This window comes from Pituophis catenifer, unplaced genomic scaffold (assembly GCF_029215685.1).
Source record: "Pituophis catenifer annectens isolate HBS135680 unplaced genomic scaffold, rPitCat1.0.hap2 SCAF_2, whole genome shotgun sequence".
Taxonomy (NCBI): Eukaryota; Metazoa; Chordata; class Lepidosauria; order Squamata; family Colubridae; genus Pituophis; species Pituophis catenifer.
The window spans coordinates 262,937,589-262,955,442 of NW_027256882.1; the positions used below are offsets into that span (position 1 = coordinate 262,937,589).

At 40.0% G+C, this 17,854-nt stretch overlaps 1 protein-coding gene across 1 annotated transcript in view; it reads right to left on the reverse strand.

Moving 5' to 3' along the window:
- Nucleotides 1–1,966, reverse strand: part of TBCA (tubulin folding cofactor A) — a 46,337-nt gene extending 44,371 nt beyond the window's left edge. Inside the window, exon 1 of the mRNA XM_070935835.1 lies at nucleotides 1,801–1,966. Coding sequence (XP_070791936.1) covers nucleotides 1,801–1,853 — 53 coding nt within the window. The 5' untranslated portion in view covers nucleotides 1,854–1,966. The remainder of the gene's footprint in view (nucleotides 1–1,800) is intronic.
- Between the last annotated feature and the right edge of the window lie 15,888 nt (nucleotides 1,967–17,854).

Below are 17,854 nucleotides of genomic sequence, written 5' to 3' on the forward strand. Positions count from 1 at the left end.
CACCCCACCCAGAACACACAATTACACAACTGACCTGCAACTAGCCTTAAGACACAAGATTCTGAACAGAAATCAAACAGTCTAAATTGGAAGAAAAGAGACCTGGATATAGATTAGCAAATGCTCAATCAGCATTTCTTACTCTTCACAAAAATGGGTATGAAATAAATACATAAAGATTACTTTATCATATTTGTATGTCACATGTTTGCAGCAAAGCTAACACTTGCTTTCTTAAAATGAATTCCCACTCTACAAGCTAAAGAAATTGTCTTTGCTATTGCATGACATTTACAAAACATGGGTATATGCACAATATATCTTACACAGAAGTTTTCATACGTAGATGTGCTACTCTATGCAATAAAACTATTATTGCATTACATATGTCTTGAACATAATTTGAAGCCAGTTCATTTACACTTGGAAATATGTTTTGACTATTGTATTATACACATTTAAATGACCATTGAATACCAGTTAGTTGTAACTATGCAAACAAAAATCACAAGAAAAAGTGTGGATAGATTACAACTGACATTTGTGAATCAAGCAACTTTTGCGGATGTACTTCAATCATCATTAGTAACTGTGGCGAAGAATCTGGACTATACAGTTAATACAGGTAGAAAATTTACCTGTACAGGTAGAAATATTAAGTAGGAAAAGCATTCTGGACCAGTTAGCTTCTCTATGACCCTTCAGATACACTGAAATAACATTTTGTCTATATAAAGACAGCACAATCAGTGGGTGAAAATGGTAGTTCAGTCTATCCAGATAGCTGTACGTCATCAAACTCCATTTACCTTCTCACTTGTCAGGAGAAACAAATATGTATTTAAGCTGTTGATAATCACCAAAGCTGTGTCTACAAAACAGTAGACGAATAGAATAGAATAGAATAGAATAGAATAGAATAGAATAGAATAGAATAGAATAGAATAGAATAGAATAGAATAGAATAGAATAGAATAGAATAGAATAGAATAACAGAGTTGGAAGGGACCTTGGAGGTCTTCTAGTCCAACCCCCTCCTTAGGCAGGGAAACTCCATACCATTTCATATAACTGCATATTTTCTCGCTGCTACATAGAACCTGCCTATTTGAGTAAATAGTCAGGTTCTATGTAGCAGGGAGGGAATATGCAGTTATATGAAATGGTATAGAGTTTCCCTGCCTAAGGAGGGGGTTGGACTAGAAGACCTCCAAGGTCCTTTCCAACTATACTATTCTATTCGTCCACTGTTTAGTAGACACAGCTTTGGTGATTATGGACATCTTAAATGCATATTTGTTTCTCCTGACAAGTGAGAAGGTAAATGGAGCCTTTGATGACCTACAGCTGTCTGGATAGACTGAACTACCATTTTCACCCACTAATTGTGTTGTCTTTATATAGACAAAATGTTATTCCAGTGTTACCCATGAAAACAGGCCCTGTCTTTAGGGCAAAAGGTGGAAGGGGAAAAATTCAAATTTGCTTAGCGAACAAACCTAGAAATGGGAGCGACAGGTTCAATTTCACACTCGGCCACCGACCAATCAACGTCTCTACATTTAACCCTCCTCGCAGGACTGTTGTACGCACGGAAAGTGTTCGACTAAAAAAAAAAACCGACCTAATATACACGCACATAAGGGCATATACCAAGTTGATGCTTCTTCCTCCAACCAACGCGTCGGTATAAGGCAGTTAAATCCCGGCCCTGAGAATTTCACTCGCCGCCTGGAAAAAGCAACTTCACCTCCCCATGCCACGCTCCTCCGTACGAGGCCCTACTCGTCAGATACTCACCGTTTTACTACGCCTGTTTTTATTTTGATCTGTCTGACGCGAGGGTCGGCCATGGCGAGACGGGAGGAGTAAGCGAAAACGTCCAACGGCGACGAAACGAAATGCTGATAATAGAACAGGTAACAAGGGAAGAGAAACCCTACGACCAACAGCACGACAGCGTTCAAAGCGTATAGCGCATGCGCGAAATAAACGTATTCACTAGGATTATTATCTCCGCCTCTCAGTGGACTGTACCACTGAAGAAGGGGGGGGGAGAGAAAGAGAACTTAGAAGCAGGGATAGGAAATGATGGATCATCTTTGGAAAATAAACTTCTTCCCCCTGGAGCTGTTCTACTGCAAATCTCATTCTGCCCAAATAAAAAATAAACTGCGGAAGAGCAGTTTGATGTTGTAAGTCCCAAATCTTACCCCACTACGGTAATAATAGATCGCCTTAGAGAAAAACACAAGTCTCCATACTAAACCGTTGTTTGCTGAATCATGGTTTGTTAGTCATGCTTCAGTAGTGGAATTCATTCGACATTAACCTAAAGTTGTAAGCAGGCTCCTAAACGCAAATACAGAAATATAATGATTTAATTTTGCCAATACCAATAACTCAAGAATTGCAAGCAATGTATTTAGAATTGTGTTATTTTTAAAAACTGCCTTTGTTCCATTTTTTAACTTTTGAAAATCTTGATAATTGTAAACGGAGAATGGGTAACAGAATTCCACCAGATCCTTGTAGGAGACAGGGTAAGTATAGGGTAACAGCACAATTTCATAATATCTACTCAGATGCAAGTACAATACTTTTGATTCTGTGAGGTGGGATTCCAAATAAAATTTAGCCTATCAAACTATAGTTCAGAGTTTTTAACCTTCGAAACTTCAAGGGGCAGTATTCTTTATTTTTCCTCCTTTTTGTCTAGCTCCCATTACATGGGTTTATTAACTGTACTAAGGCTTGCTGCAGCTGCCTTAGGTTTTCCTGGCTTTCCATACAAATGCTAGCAAGGGCCAATCTTTAGTTTGTCAAATTGACCAAGATCAATTAGGCATACAGTACACAAAAGTAAATGAGTGTTACTCTCTTATACCTATAGATTTCCAACATGTTCCCTCAAATTCCTACCTTTTGGGGGGTTTTTTGGAAGCAGATGGAGGCACTTCAAAACAATGGTCTGCAAATACCCTTATTTTAAATTAACATTATTTATGGCTCCTGTGTGGATCTGAGAGGCATTTCTGGAAGTATTATTGGATTAGAGGATGATGCTTGGCATTATAGCATACCTTTAAAAGCAATAAAGCCTGGTAGATACCATATTGCAGCCCATAGTGCTATGTTGGAGAACTTGCCCCTTTTTTGCCATTAGTTTCTTATAGAATCCCATCAGGTTTCTCCAGAACGTAGTTTGAAAATTCCTGCATTAAAGTATAGTTTGTTCCAGCAGCCAGAAAGATTTAAAAAGTTATCACAACATTTTTTTCTGAAGCAAGTTTTAGTTGAGCTGGAGAGGATAGTTCTGAGAACAATTTATTCTGGTTCGACTAAGATGGCAGTACCTTCTTGGGTTTTATGCAGAATGAAGCATTGCCTATGTATGCATTCCAGTTAACTGAAAATATTACTGTAGGAAGAAATATCCTTCTGGGTTCAGCTCCAAGTGGAGAAAAAGACACTGGAAACATGGAAACTGCTTGGAAAGATGGTTTAATGGTGGACAGGATCACATGGCTTGAGTTCCTGAACAGAAAAGGGTCGAGATACAGTGAGTCCCCGGGTTTTATGCTCTCTCTGGCTTTGAACTTCCTGGGGCTCCGAAAGAGTATCCTGATTGGTTGTCAAACTCCCAGGGGGTGGGGGTTTTACCTAGCCTTGCTGGCTGATGTAATCTTCCCAGGTGCCATGTGGTGAGTTTCTGTCCTAGATGGGTCCTATTGTGTTGCAGATATGGCCCATTGAGTGAGCTTGGCTGAGGCCTTAATGGCCCGTTAACAAAGGTGTGTGTGTGTGGGGGGGGGGGAGGCAGGAAGCTGCTTTGTCTTTAAAACATGTTTCTCCATTTCTCATCCAGGGAAATATAATATTCTGCCTTTTCAATATTTCCCAAAATATTTCATTCTTCTAGGAAAAGGGGTGGGTGCTAACTTCCTATACTACCTATAACCTTGGAAATTTATAGCTTGTCTATGAACACAACTCTGGCCTCTTGTATTAAAAAGAACAAGTTATGAGGCAGTGTAAAAGTTCCTGCCCTCTAAAGCACCTCAAATGCATTACTTGTGATAAGTTGTTGTAGAGTCAGGTAGGCCTTGCTTTAATCACAATAAGTAAATAACAGCAACAACAGTCTCCAGACCACCTTTGCTACATACAAAACTAGCATCAGATGAAAAATGAACATGCATTAAGGTCACATATTCTTTGCTGCTTTCTCAATACTATAACCATGACTCTTGTCAAGCGATACTCAGAAGTCACACCCCTCTCGACCAATGCATTTGGAATTTTTTAAAATTTATTTTTGGGTTAAGATAACAGAGATGAGCATCACCCCCTGGAGTTGGAAATGATTGGACGGGGAAACTTTTACCTTTAATAGGCTCCACAGCTTGAAACCATTTGGAAACCCTTGATTTACATTATCTAGCTCTGTCTAACTGTTTCTCTATTTAATCTTTGGGCAGAGGATTTTCCAGAATCACTGAAAATAACAATGTGGTAATTAGAACCAATGGTTCCAAAGGGAAAGCCCTTTTGTTATTATGGTATACTTTTAACCCTTTCATATATACAGCAACAGAAAACTGGCATACAGTTTAGAGATAAGTGTACAACAAGAGAAAAACTCTCTTCAAGAAAACCAAATAAGGCTTGATTTGAGTGTATACAAAATAAAACTGAATTCTTCCTCTGTTTCATCTACTTATTTGATACACTTTAAAATTGGTGTGCTTTTGGTTCCTTCCTGCCTCCTGGAAGATTTTATCCCACAAAAAATTCCTTTCTTTCCTTTTCCAAAGCTAGTTGCAGCTCTCAGAGAAAATACAGAAAAACCTCTCCCCCCTCTGACTTCAGTGGGAGTGGGAAATGAATTACTTTTGCTTGAAGATTTAGCCAACCGTTCACCTCCAAACTTGCTTTCCATCTTAGAGGTAGAAAGGATTTTCTCTGGTTCTGGATGTGCTGTGTCCTCATGGGAATCTTTAGAAACTAGCATTGTTAGCATTCCTCTTAAAACAGATTAAACATTTATTGTGAAGATGTCAGCAAGGTGGCTTGTAGGGACAGAATTTTCCTTTATTTACATGAAATCTTTATAATGATATCCGCCCTAATTACAGCCTCATTTCTCTAAGATGGCTGAAAAATTTGTTTTGCCAACCATCTGTCCAACAATTTACAATTAATAATTTCATGTAACTTCATAAAGTATAAATCTTGTTTGCAAGGCACAGTGGCTAGATTCATACAATTTAACAAGCCAATTCCAAAATCACTACTGTATGGCTTAGCCATAATATTTCACAGGTCTGGTGCACCAGTGTATTAATTTTTTAGGGAGATCAGGTATCCTTTAAACTGGGGGTGTCAAACTCGCGGCCCCCGGGCAGGATGCGTCATGCACTAGCCACGCCCACTCATTTTAGTGAAGGGGAAAAAAGTCATGATACAACACATGACGACAACATGACAACAACGTGACACAAGTTTGACACTGCTTTAGACATTATAATAGACACAGAAGCTGCTTATGAATACCAACTTTGCTGTGAACGTGTAAATAAATGGCCAGTTATTTGGTAGGAGCTAATGGAACAAACATTTTCTACAATATCAACACCAATTCCCCTTCCACTGACTCTTACATGTATTGCAGGAGTAGAAAAATATAAGTCAAGAACTAATCAGGCACAGGGAAGTAGCTTCCGTGTATTAGGGATTATATCTAAACTTGTTTAAATATGACGATTTGTCATTTAGTGAGTTAGGCAGTGCATCTATATTCATTTGTGCCTGCACAGAAAGACTGGTGCTATTTCTATGTGTGGGGTGAAAATATCAACATTATTTCCTAACTCATTTCCAGTTGATAAAAGACTCAGAACAGGGTGAGGGGAAGCAAAGGAGAATGGAATTTATGTACATGCATTAAAGAGTGAATGCATTCTTTTGTGAATGATTTACTAAAGGGCTCTCCTCACAGATGAAGAGAGATCTGATATAACAACTCATTGCTCTGACACATTTTGTAATCCTGATGTGCAGTTTTTAATGTATCGTTACATTAAGTTTAGCCCATGACCGTGTAACATAAATTTCTGTAAAAGGAGAAACATAACATGATGCTGTCTTTAGAAGAAACCCTTTTTTTCACATTCTTTTTTCCATTAATATCCAAACTACAAACCAAGGTAACAGACAAAATGGATGAGCATCTACAAATCAGCATATTTTTCTTAGATAAATTTTCTCATTCTTATGTAGTCAATTATTCCAGTCAGGTTTCATGTTGCAATGCATGATGAATTTGATGGGCATATTTTGGGATCACTCTTTTATTCAGTGTCAACCAAGAATAACCTAACAGAGATTTAAGATAGTAAAATATACAGAAACATTTGCTTCCTACGGGAAAGAAAAATAAATATTAGCTTTGTTTTTGTTGTTTTTTTATTTTTAAGAAATTATGTGTGAAATTCAGTGGACACAACTGGCATTGTACCCTCCAAATTGCCATTATAACCTCATTAATAGAAAAGTCAGCATGACAGCAATTTGATAAGCTAGTATGACAATGGATCTTTATGCCTTCCTAAATTTCAGAAGAATTATTGAGTACTTAAGCTGATAGATTCTAAATACTTGAACAGGATTTCAAATTGATTAGGGCAGTGTTTCTCAACCTTAGCTTAAGGTAGTGTGTCACATTTTGGATATTTCAGAAGCCATTCAATATCAACCATTATAGGAGGAGAGGCATGTTAGTTTTTGGTAGGCAAAAAATCACAAGTCCAGTAGCACCTTTTCAAGCTAACACATTGTATTAAAAGGCATAAGTTCATGAAAATGTACACTTTTTAATAAAATGTGTTAGTCTGAAAAGGTGCTCCCAGACTCCTGATTTTCAGTATCAATTAAGGCAGGGGGTAAGTTATCCTTTTATCAAAGGCCACATTCCTTAGATCTCCCCCTACATGCCAAGGGGCTAAACAAATAATAGGTGAGGCCAGGTATTTCAGCTTGTAGCGTCTTTTCTATTCCCCAAACAGCAGATAGATAATTCTTACCAGAGACCTGAACTGATCACTTACAAAGAGCTTTTGAAAATTAGTAAGAAGCTATACTGTATGTAATTTGCCAGGAAGCTGCAAGCTCTTATTTTAAGGCTAAGCACAGAATTGGTTCTAGGAAACGGTTATCACAATTTTGATGGAAAGCACAAAATTATGTTCGTTGACCTAGCAACATCACTATCTTTCCTTCTCTATTCTGAATTTTACATAGGAAGAGTTGAGCTCCCTTGATCTCTGCCTCTAAAAGGCTTTCTCCGCTGTCCACTCCACTATTCTCTTGAAACCAGCTGGCCTTTATATCATAATGAATGTATTATTTTACATGAGAGTGCAGTTCAGCCTTTCTGAGGGTACTTTTTGGTACTGGTGTTAGTACCTGGAACTTCCAGGAATGTGGTCTTGAGAAAAGCCTATTAAAATCAATGGAATCCCCAATTATAATTTCATATTTAAGTATATGTATTCTGTTGACACAATATTGTTTTATGATGATACATCAACACAGTTAACTTTATACTGATATGCTAAATCTTGAAAACATCATATGGTTCTGATGGTTTCTTTAAATGTGATTTGTACGTTTTTGCCTTAATATGTGAATTCAATTACTTTAGTTAGCAAATTGATGAGTCTGGCCAGTTGGCCCCAGCATTGGCAGTACATGACAAATTGTGTCTTAGAATAATATTGTATGAACCAGGTTGTGAAATTTTGCAGGTTTTAACACTAAGATATCTGATTGAGGGTTTACATAGAAATATAGAAAACTGACAACAGAAAAAGACCTAGTGTTCCATAGAAACTGCCCTTTGAGTTTGTTTTTTTTGTTTTCTTTTTAAGTTTATTTATTATTTTTATTTATTATTGTTATATTTTATTAATTTATTTTTAATTTTTGTCAGATAATGGATATGTGTTTATTCCAACCATATTTAAATTCAGTTACTGATGATTAATCCACTGACCTCCACTGGAAGTTGGTTCAAAGCTTCCACTAGTCTTTCTGTAAAGTACTACTTTCTAACATTTCTTTTAAATTAATAGAAATCGCATTCAGTCAATTTTTGAAAAGTTTGTTTTCAAGTAAATTCAATAGGAAACACAATTATATCTATTTTGCATAATGAATTCATGTTATTTATTCTGATGAATTTATATAGTTATATAGAATAATTCCCTCAACACTGTCAAACTATTTACTAAGTCTGCACTACTATTAATCTTCTCATCGTTCCTATCACCCATTTCCTCCCACTTATGACTGTATGGCTGTAACCTTGTTGCTTGTATCCTTACGATTTACATTGACTGTTTCCTAATATGATTCTATTGCTTATTTGTACCCTATGACTATCATTAAGTGTTATACCATATGATTCTTGATGAATTTATCTTTTCTTTTATGTACACTGACAGCATATGCACCAAGACAAATTCCTTGTGTGTCCAGTCACACTTGGCCAATAAAGAATTCTATTCTATTCTATTCTATTCTATTCTATTCTATTCTATTCTATTCTATTCTATTCTATTCTATTCTATCCACCCATCTTGCAACAGTGATTCTGGGCAGCTAACAGAATTATAGCTCAGTAAAGATGATAAACAGCCACAATATTTTTTGGCTTTGAAGATCAATTCTCATATACATTAAAAGATAATCCCTTTAGTTCTGAAAGGTATGTTTGCCAAATGTTTTACTGAGAAGTTTTGGAAGCACTGGGAATCCTCATGATTCGTTTCTGGCTTGATGTCATACTGGCTTTTGTAATAGCCAGATCTGTTTCTCGCTATACTGCATTTTCTCCATAGGCTGCCTTCTTTGAAAAGCTTACACTAGTGTTATATAAATGATATCAGTGACAAAACTGATGGGCTGTTCTGAGCTTGACTAAATAAAAGGATTAGACAGACACCCCCACACACATACACTTTTAGTATATGATTATGTTGTAGCAAAATTGTAGTAATCTATCAGTCCAATTATGTAGTGAAAATGATCATCACCAAGCTGAGTTGGCATCAAGCTGACTGTGTCTGTGCTGACTCTGTCTGATATTTGCCTATTCAGATGAGGAAAACAAAATCAATTCAGTTTTCTTAAATAGTTCATCATCTAAATAAAAAAATCTATATTGAAATTGGCCTGACAGAAGATTTACAAATGAGCTGCAAGTATTCTGATTTCTTGAAATTCTTCCTTTGGCAGGATACTTAAAAACCAATAAAAAGAGAGAAGATGGGAGGGAAAAGTCTTAGGCCGGTGGTTCTCAATGTTTTCTTCACCATGAACCCCCTCCCCCCTTAAGTACCTTTTGGGGCCATGGATCATAGCCACGGACCACCAAGACTTAACTCAAGATTTCTTCAAGCCTTCGTGGACCCCCTATGATGACATCGTAGGCCCCAAGGGGTCCACAGACAACAGGTTGAGAACCACTGTCTTAGGCCATTATTGCCTCAAGATACAATCTCAGAGCGTTAGGAGGATCTGCAGAATTGCAAATTATTTTCTATCCAATACAGAAATAGTATTAAATTGTCCTATTTTTAAAGAGATTAATTGAAAAAGAAACTAGTAGTAATATTAGTATGATTTCCAAATTATGGAAAATAATCATTTAAATAATCATACTCTGTTCTGCATTTATCAGATTCTCTACCTTTAATATCATGTTCCGTTTTCAGCAAACTGCAGTATGTAGAGAAAGCAGAGAAAGCATGATTAGAGAACTAGAAATTAAATTCTAGAAAAAGGGATTGAAAGATTTAGTATGATGTAGCTTGAGAGGAGAAGACTAGTGGCTTACATGATAGTGTTCCATCTAGAGTTGTCCACAAAAGGGGATCAAGGGGTCCAATGCAACCATTTGGCTCCCCTATTGCAGACAGCTTTGTTCAGGTATCTGAAGAATCGTAACACGGAAGACAACCAAAAATTAAAACACGGAACAATCCTCAGAATTACAAGGAGGCAATTCTGATTCAGTGTTAAGAAAGATGAAGAGTATAAAACAGGAGTCAATTATGCAGAGAGGTGGTGGACTTTTCTGCGCTAGATGTATCGAAGCAGAGGCTGGGCAGCCATCTGTGGGGGATGATTTAATTTGGACTCGTGCACTGAATAGGGGATTGAAATTGATGACTGAAAGGGTCCCTTCTGTCTCTATGCTTCTACAAAACAATGGTTAGTCTTCCATTTGGGAATGATAAAATCCAACATTTCGACTCAGAATTGTTTCCTTTCTTTGCAAAATAGGCAGATTCCCCTTGGTAAATGGAAAACTTTTTTATCCCTATTTGCCTTGAAACATTAATTCTTGGCTGTTAAATAATTAATTTAATACAACCATTAGATTCTTATTTATCTTAAACTTTGTGCTTGTATCTTGAACAAAACAAGGTAAAATTCTCTTAATATCATCAGCCATCTGTGTAGGCTTGACAGATACCATGCTTGAATGCAAAGTTTCAATACCCAGCAAAATGTTTCCTCCTTTTTTGGCCACATATAGAAGTTAGGATCATATTGCCTATGGAAGGAAGAGCATTTTCTTTTACTGCTAAAAAGGCAGAAATGGGGCAGCTGATTTCAGATATGCATGGTTGAAGTATTGTCTCCATTCAGGCCACTCGGACTAATGTTCCTCTTGCAAAGTTCAGAAACTAATGCTGCATTTAGTGAGTAAGAAATTAATAGAAATCTGTTTATTTGGCTGCTTGTTTTGAATCAGTATGTGAAACTTAAGTCTTTCTTAGTTTTAAACAAGGGAGACTAAATGTACTACATGCTGCTTTTTTGGCTGGCCTTGCATCTGCTTTCCATGCTTCCATCTGTTGATTGATTAAAGTACGATCAGAGACCAGGAGTCTATGGGCCCTTTAAGGCCTCGAACCAATTTCTGGAACTCCCAGAACATCTCCAGGTCACACTGCTGATAATTAGTAGCAAATTTGCAAATTTGGGGCCAGGCAATTTTCTGTTTGTGAAAATAAACTGCTCTCTAACCCAAACCACTCCTGTACTGCATAAACTTCATTAGCCCAAATGGTGGCCTCACTGACCACGTTCTTTGCAGTCCTCAAGAACCTCCAAAATGTTTGTGATATGGTAGCTCTTCATTATTACTGTTATGTAACGTGAGAATGAGACTTCAATTAACAATCATTCATTGTGCATGGAAAGTACATTGCAGAGCGAAAGGCAGCTTGGGATAAGTCTTTCAGGAAGTCCAGCAAAATAAGAAGCAATCCACACAGAAGGATATTTTTACAAACTGATATATTGCGAAGTTAATTGTATATAAATCTTTATTTATATTGTATAAATCTCATGGAAATGTAGTGCAATGCACTGATTCAAGTGGAGCAAAGTAAAAAAAAAAGAAGTTAAGATGTAGGCTGTGACTATGAAACTGGAGGAATGGTGTGGAGGGGTGGTGGGAAGAAAACCAAAGCAATAAAGAAAAAAATCGGAACAAGCTATAATAGCCAGGGAAAGGCGAGGAATGAAAGCTTTGGGCAACAAGAACATGTACAATGATGTACAGTGACTTAACAGAGAGTATCAATATTAAACAAGAAACATCAAGGAAAGATAATCAAGGATTTCAACAAACCTACAAGGTCATTCCAACTCTGTTAAATCTGTTAAATCACAAATAGAATAAAATGAAGATGGCACTTACAACTATGCAATTGAAGCTCCATCTTTTTTTAAAACATAAATTGCACATAAAACTTTTGTGACCCCCTCCCCTCTTCTTTTGTGGATGGGATTTAGGATTAGTCCTTTATGGGACTAATGTCCCTCCAATTTTCCCGATCTGTTTCATTAGTAATCACTAAAATAAATTTCAACAGAACACAACTAAAAAATGTGTTAGCCTTTGTCAGGCTTAAAACATCCACAGAAGTTCAATAAGTCTTTCAAACCGAATTATCATGTCCTGAGGTTTTGAATAGCTGGTACAGAATTACCAATAATAGATTTTGTTTAAAAATCTGCTTTTGACAATGTGAAAAAAATTATTAAATGGATTTACATAGCTACTCGATCTCGCAATTGGCCTCCCAATTCTGGGAGATTAGCATCAATACCATAAATGAAGTAATGATTTAAAATAACTAAAAATTAATAAATCCATATGCATAGAACAAAACCCAACAAGCAGTGATACTACCACAATACTCATGCCTAATTTCTGAGGAAAGAGCCAGATCTTTATAAAAGGTCAGCGAGTATCTCAGGGGATATGGTGTTCCTTAGGCACTGCAAAACATTAGGCAAAATGTCCTTATTTGCAGTCTTTTGGCTTTTGCCCATTGTAAGAAGCACTAAAAAGCTAAATCTTTAGTAGAGTGCATGAATAGAATTGATAGGTGCACATAACTCTTTGGAAATGATTGCCTGGAGTGCTTTTCTAAAGCTAAAACAATGACCTTTAACTATCAAAGTCTTTTAAAAAGAGCTAAAGTGAGCATTTGAAGGATGTAGAATGATGATGAACAGCGATAGAACATTATTTTGGTAAGTATAACTTGGTCCTATATACAGCAAGCCTGTTACTTAAGTATTAATTTAAACTATTTATTGAAATACCTGTATTTTAAATATTTGCCTCTCAAACAATGAGGATTGTGGAAAAGGGCATTGAAAGAAACTGACTTTTCAATAACTGGAAAAATATACAATAATTTACAATAATGAAGCACGGAGATGTTTTTATCTCCATGCATATTCTACTTGCCATTAATAGGCATAGTACAGATAACCAGAACAAACATAACAGTGAAGCATAGTCTACGCAAATGTTATTAACGAGACCTAGCCTGGCCAGGTAATTTTTTTAAGAAGCAGCAGTCTAGTTTCTCAACATTGGCCATTTTAAGATGTGTTTAACTTTAAGAGCCATACTAGGTCAGGAATTCTGGGAGTTGAAGTCTGCACATCTTAAAGTGGCCAAGTTTGTGAAATACTGGTGTAGTTTATCAATAGCTGTTCAAGAGAACTATTATTTGAAAACTTTTATTCAAGCATCCCTCAACAGGTCCCTAGCACAGATTCCAGAACAGGTTTGGTCTTTTGCAGTGGTGAAATGGTGAAGAAATTTGCAAGCAAGCAGAGTTCTGAGTTTTGTTTTTCAGAATAGCAATGCTGACTTGGCATGAATGAGAAAAGCAAATGAGATTCCAATTTGTTCATACTTAGCATTTTTAACTGCAGGTTAGCAGAGAGGAAGATAGAGCATGAAGTGATTAATTAAGCAGACATCAGATTCTCCTTTTTAAAAGTTCTACTTCATGATTTTTCAAGTTTATATAAATGTTTATATAAAACAATTATATAGGTAGCTCATAACAAAATAACAATAACAATGTTAAAAATGGACAGTTTTTTCTAGGCAAAGGAGTCCTCTAAATATCCTTTTCCTGAATTATTCAAAGCTATAGTGTTTCATCACTAGTATTTTAAAGCATTACTTATTAAGATGCCATCAGGCAGCATCATGTTACTGAAGAATAAACGTTTGCCATCTCAACTTGTCACTAGTAAACATTCTAACTCTTTTACCCTGTTTCCCCCAAAATAAGACATCCCCTGATAATAAGCCCAACTGGGCTTTTGAGCGCATGGCAATACGGCCAAGCGCTTATTTCAAGGTTCAAAAAAAATATAAGACAGGGTCTTATTTTTGGGGAAACACGGTAGATGTATCTGGAAACAAACTGCAATCCAGTGCAGTTCTTTCAATAAGGGATTTACAAACTCCTTATGCCCATGATGAACCATGGTGCAGTGGTTAGAATGCAGTACTGCAGGCTAATTCTGTTGACTGCCGGCTGCCTACAGTTCAGTAGTTTGATTCATTTTTTTTTCATTTTATTAAATTTATATACCGCCCTACTCCCGAAGGACTCAGGGCGGTGAACAGGCACGAAATAAAACACATAAATACGAAAGTTAAAACATGATTAAAACCTAATTAAATAATTTTTGCCCGAGACAATTTAAAACTCCCAATAATTTAAAACAAATTAAAAGTTGAGTTTAAAAATTTAAAAGAAGGGGAAAAAATTAGGCCAGGCCGGCCTGCTGGAATAGGAGTGTCTTCAAAGCACGGCGGAAAGTGCGCAGATCCGGGATCCTCCGTATCTCCGGGGGGAGCTCGTTCCAGATAGTAGGTGCCCCCACAGAGAAGGCCCTCCCCCTAGGGGCTGCCAGTCGACATTGTTTGGCTGACGGCACCTGGAGGAGCCCCTCTCTATGAGAGCGTACCGGCTGGTGGGAGGCTGTTTGTGGTAGTAAGCGGTCCCGTAAGTAGCCAGGTCCTAAGCCATGGAGCGCTCTAAAGGTGGTAACCAAAACCTTTAAGCGAACCCGGAAGACCACCGGGAGCCAGTGCAGCTCGCGCAGGAGAGGTGTCACACAGGAGCGCCATGTTGCTCCCATAACCACCCGCGCGGCCACACTCTGCGCCAGTTGGAGCCTCCGGGTGCTCCTCAAGGGGAGCCCCATGCAGAGAGCGTTACAATAGTCCAGGCGGGAGGTAACGAGGGCATGAGTGACTGTGTGTAGGGAGTCCCGATCCATAAAGGGACGCAACTGGCGGATCAGGCGAACCTGATGAAACATTCTCCTGGTCACGGCCGTCAAGTGCTCTTCTAAAGACAGCCGTGAGTCCAGGAGGACGCCGAAGTTGCGAGCCCTCTCCGTGGGGGCCAGCGATTCGCCCCCAATAATCAGCGATGGCATCAACTGACTATATCAGGACGTCGGAAACCACAGCCACTCAGTCTTGGATGGGTTGAGCCTAGCCTGTTCCTCCCCATCCAGATCCGCACAGCCTCCAGACACCGAGACATCACTTCAAGGGCATCGTTGGGGTGGTCCAGGGTGGGGATGTACAGCTGGGTGTCATCAGCGTACTGGTGGTACTTCACCCCGAAACCACGGATGATCTCACCCAACGGCTTTACATAAATGTTGAACAAAAGGGGCGAGAGGACCGACCCTTGTGGCACCCCACATATGAGGGGCCTCGGGGTCGACCTCTGCCCCCCTGCCAACACAGACTGTAACCGGCCAGAGAGAAAGGAGGAGAACCACCATAGTACAGTGCCTCCCACCCCTAACTCTTCCAACCGGTGCAGCATGATACCATGGTCGATGGTATCAAAAGCCGCTGAGAGGTCTAACAGGACCAGGACAGAGGAGCACCCCCTGTCCCGAGCCCTCCAGACATCATCAACCAATGCAACTAATGCCGTTTCCGTGCTGTACCCAGGTCTGAAACCCGACTGGAATGGATCCAGATACGTTGTCTCATCCAGGTGCTGGGGAAGCTGTTGTGCAACCACACTCTCGACAACCTTCGCCACAAAACGAAGGTTGGAGACCGGACAATAATTAACCAACATTGCCGGGTCCAGGGAAGGCTTCTTGAGGAGAGGCCTCACCACCGCCGGGGAAGTCACCCTCACCCAATTTATAATCCCCTGGAGCCAGCCTCGCGTCACCTCCCGGGAAGCCAGCACTAACCAGGAAGGACACGGGTCCAATAAACAAGTGGTCGCGTTCAGTCTGCCCAGAATCCTGTCCATGTCCTCAGGGATCACAGGATCAAACTCATCCCAGATAACATTCTCAAGACCTGCCCCAGTCCCTCCCCCTGAGACTACTCAGTCGGAGTCCAGATCTTCCCGAATCTGAGTGATTTTGTCATACAGATACTGAACAAAATCCTCGGCTCTACCCTCCAAGGGGTCCTCCCGCACTTCCTGGTGGAGCAGGGAGCGGGTCACCCTAAACAGGGTGGCCGGGCGGTTATCTGATGACGCAATAAGAGCAGCAGAATAACTACATTTCGCTGCTTTTATCACCACTAGGTACTTCCTAATATGGGATCTTACCAGTGTCCGGTCCGATTCAGAAAGACTGGCCCTCCAACTACTCTCTAGGCGTCTTTTCTGGCGCTTCAACTCCCTCAGCTCCTCAGTGAACCAAGGAGCCAAATGAGATCGGTGCTGGGTCAGAGGCCGCAAAGGCACGACCCGATCCAGAGCTCCACTAGGTCTCCAATCGAGGCGTGTGCCAGAGCCTCAGGAAATGGCCCAAGCTCCATCTGGAACCTATCAGGTTCCATCAGGCGCCTGGGGCGGAACCATCTTACCGGCTCCGCCTCCCTGTGGTGGGGTGCAGTGGTTCAAAGGTCGAGATGAAGGAGAGAGTGATCTGACCATGACAAGGACTCGGTGACTATATCCCCTATCTCAAGATCACTCAGCCACTGTTCAGAGACAAAAACCAGATCCAGCGTGTTTCCCCCCGTGTGGGTAGGGCCATGAATTAACTGGGTCAGGTTCATGGAAGCCATGAACTCCCGAGCCACCTCAGATGCCTCACCCACGGACGGCAGGTTGAAATCCCCCATGACCATAAGCCTGGGGGTATCAACCGCCACCGCGGCGATGACGTTGAGTAGCTCGGGCAGGGCTGTTGCCACGTGGCAGGGAGCCAGGTACGTGATCAGCAAACCCATCTGAACCCCATGACCCCACTTCACGAGGAGGGACTCACAGCCGGCCGTCTGAGGAACAGTGGCCTCCCTCGGTCTCAGAACTTCTTTAATAATAACCGCTACTCCCCCGCCCCTGCCCTGTAACCTCGGCCGATGGAATGCGAGGAAACCTGGTGGGCACATCTCGACGAGGGGGACCCCCCTCCTGGCCCAACCAGGTCTCCGTAATAGCCGCCAGGTCCGCTCCCCCCTCACAAATAAGATCACAAATGAGGGGGGCTTTATTTACTACGGACTTGGCATTGCACAGCATCAGCCGAAGGGTCGGGTCCTGAGGGTCTGTGCAACCTGGGGAACGGGTGGAGCCTTGGGGGCCGGAGCATGTCACCGCTTGTAAACTGCGGGTACGTGCTCCCTTGACTCGATATGGCCCCCTGCTCCCGCTCATGGTAATGATATTCAGAACACTATCTGGACAAACTATGACTCCCCCCTCGACCCCGAGATCCCCACCTCCCACGCCGTGCTTCCTTGCCAGGCCCTCCCCTCCCCTTTGTGGGCTATCCCCCATACCCACGACCCGCATTCCAATCAAACCCTCCCCCTCCCTAGAACCCCTTAAAAAATTTACAAAAAGTTTTGATATAAAACCCCTCAACCCTCTAGTTTTTGCATGCCACCTCTCGGGGCTCTTACCGGCTCAAGGTAGACTCAGTCTTCCATCCTTCCAAGGTCCGTAAAATTAAGACCCAGTTTGTTGGGACAATATGCTGACTCTGTAAACCGCTTAGAGAGAGCTGTAAAGCACTATGAAGCGGTATATAAGTCTAAGTGCTGTTTATATTAAAATGAATTCTATATTCTGCATTAATTCTATTTTCTAAATTGCTTTCTAAGCTAACCCTACATAGAGTGCCTTCCAGAAAACAAAGATAATATAATAAACATTCTTCAGAAATGCAGTTCTCAGTTCTTCAGAAAAGAAAAAGTTGGAATATAAGCCTCAGCTGGTTCGAAAAACTCCAAAAACAGTCCATAAATTATAAAATCTCTTTTAAATTGTTACTAGTAACTCACAACTTCGAGGGGTTCCCTCTTTCTTTGATCTGGGTGTATATATTAATATCTGCATCAGCATCTCATTAAGAAATTCAGGACAGAAGAAATTATATTCTTTTTGTGTATATGTTGTATAAATGTTCGTTGTGTATATGTTACGTATGTCTTTTTTAATATTTATAT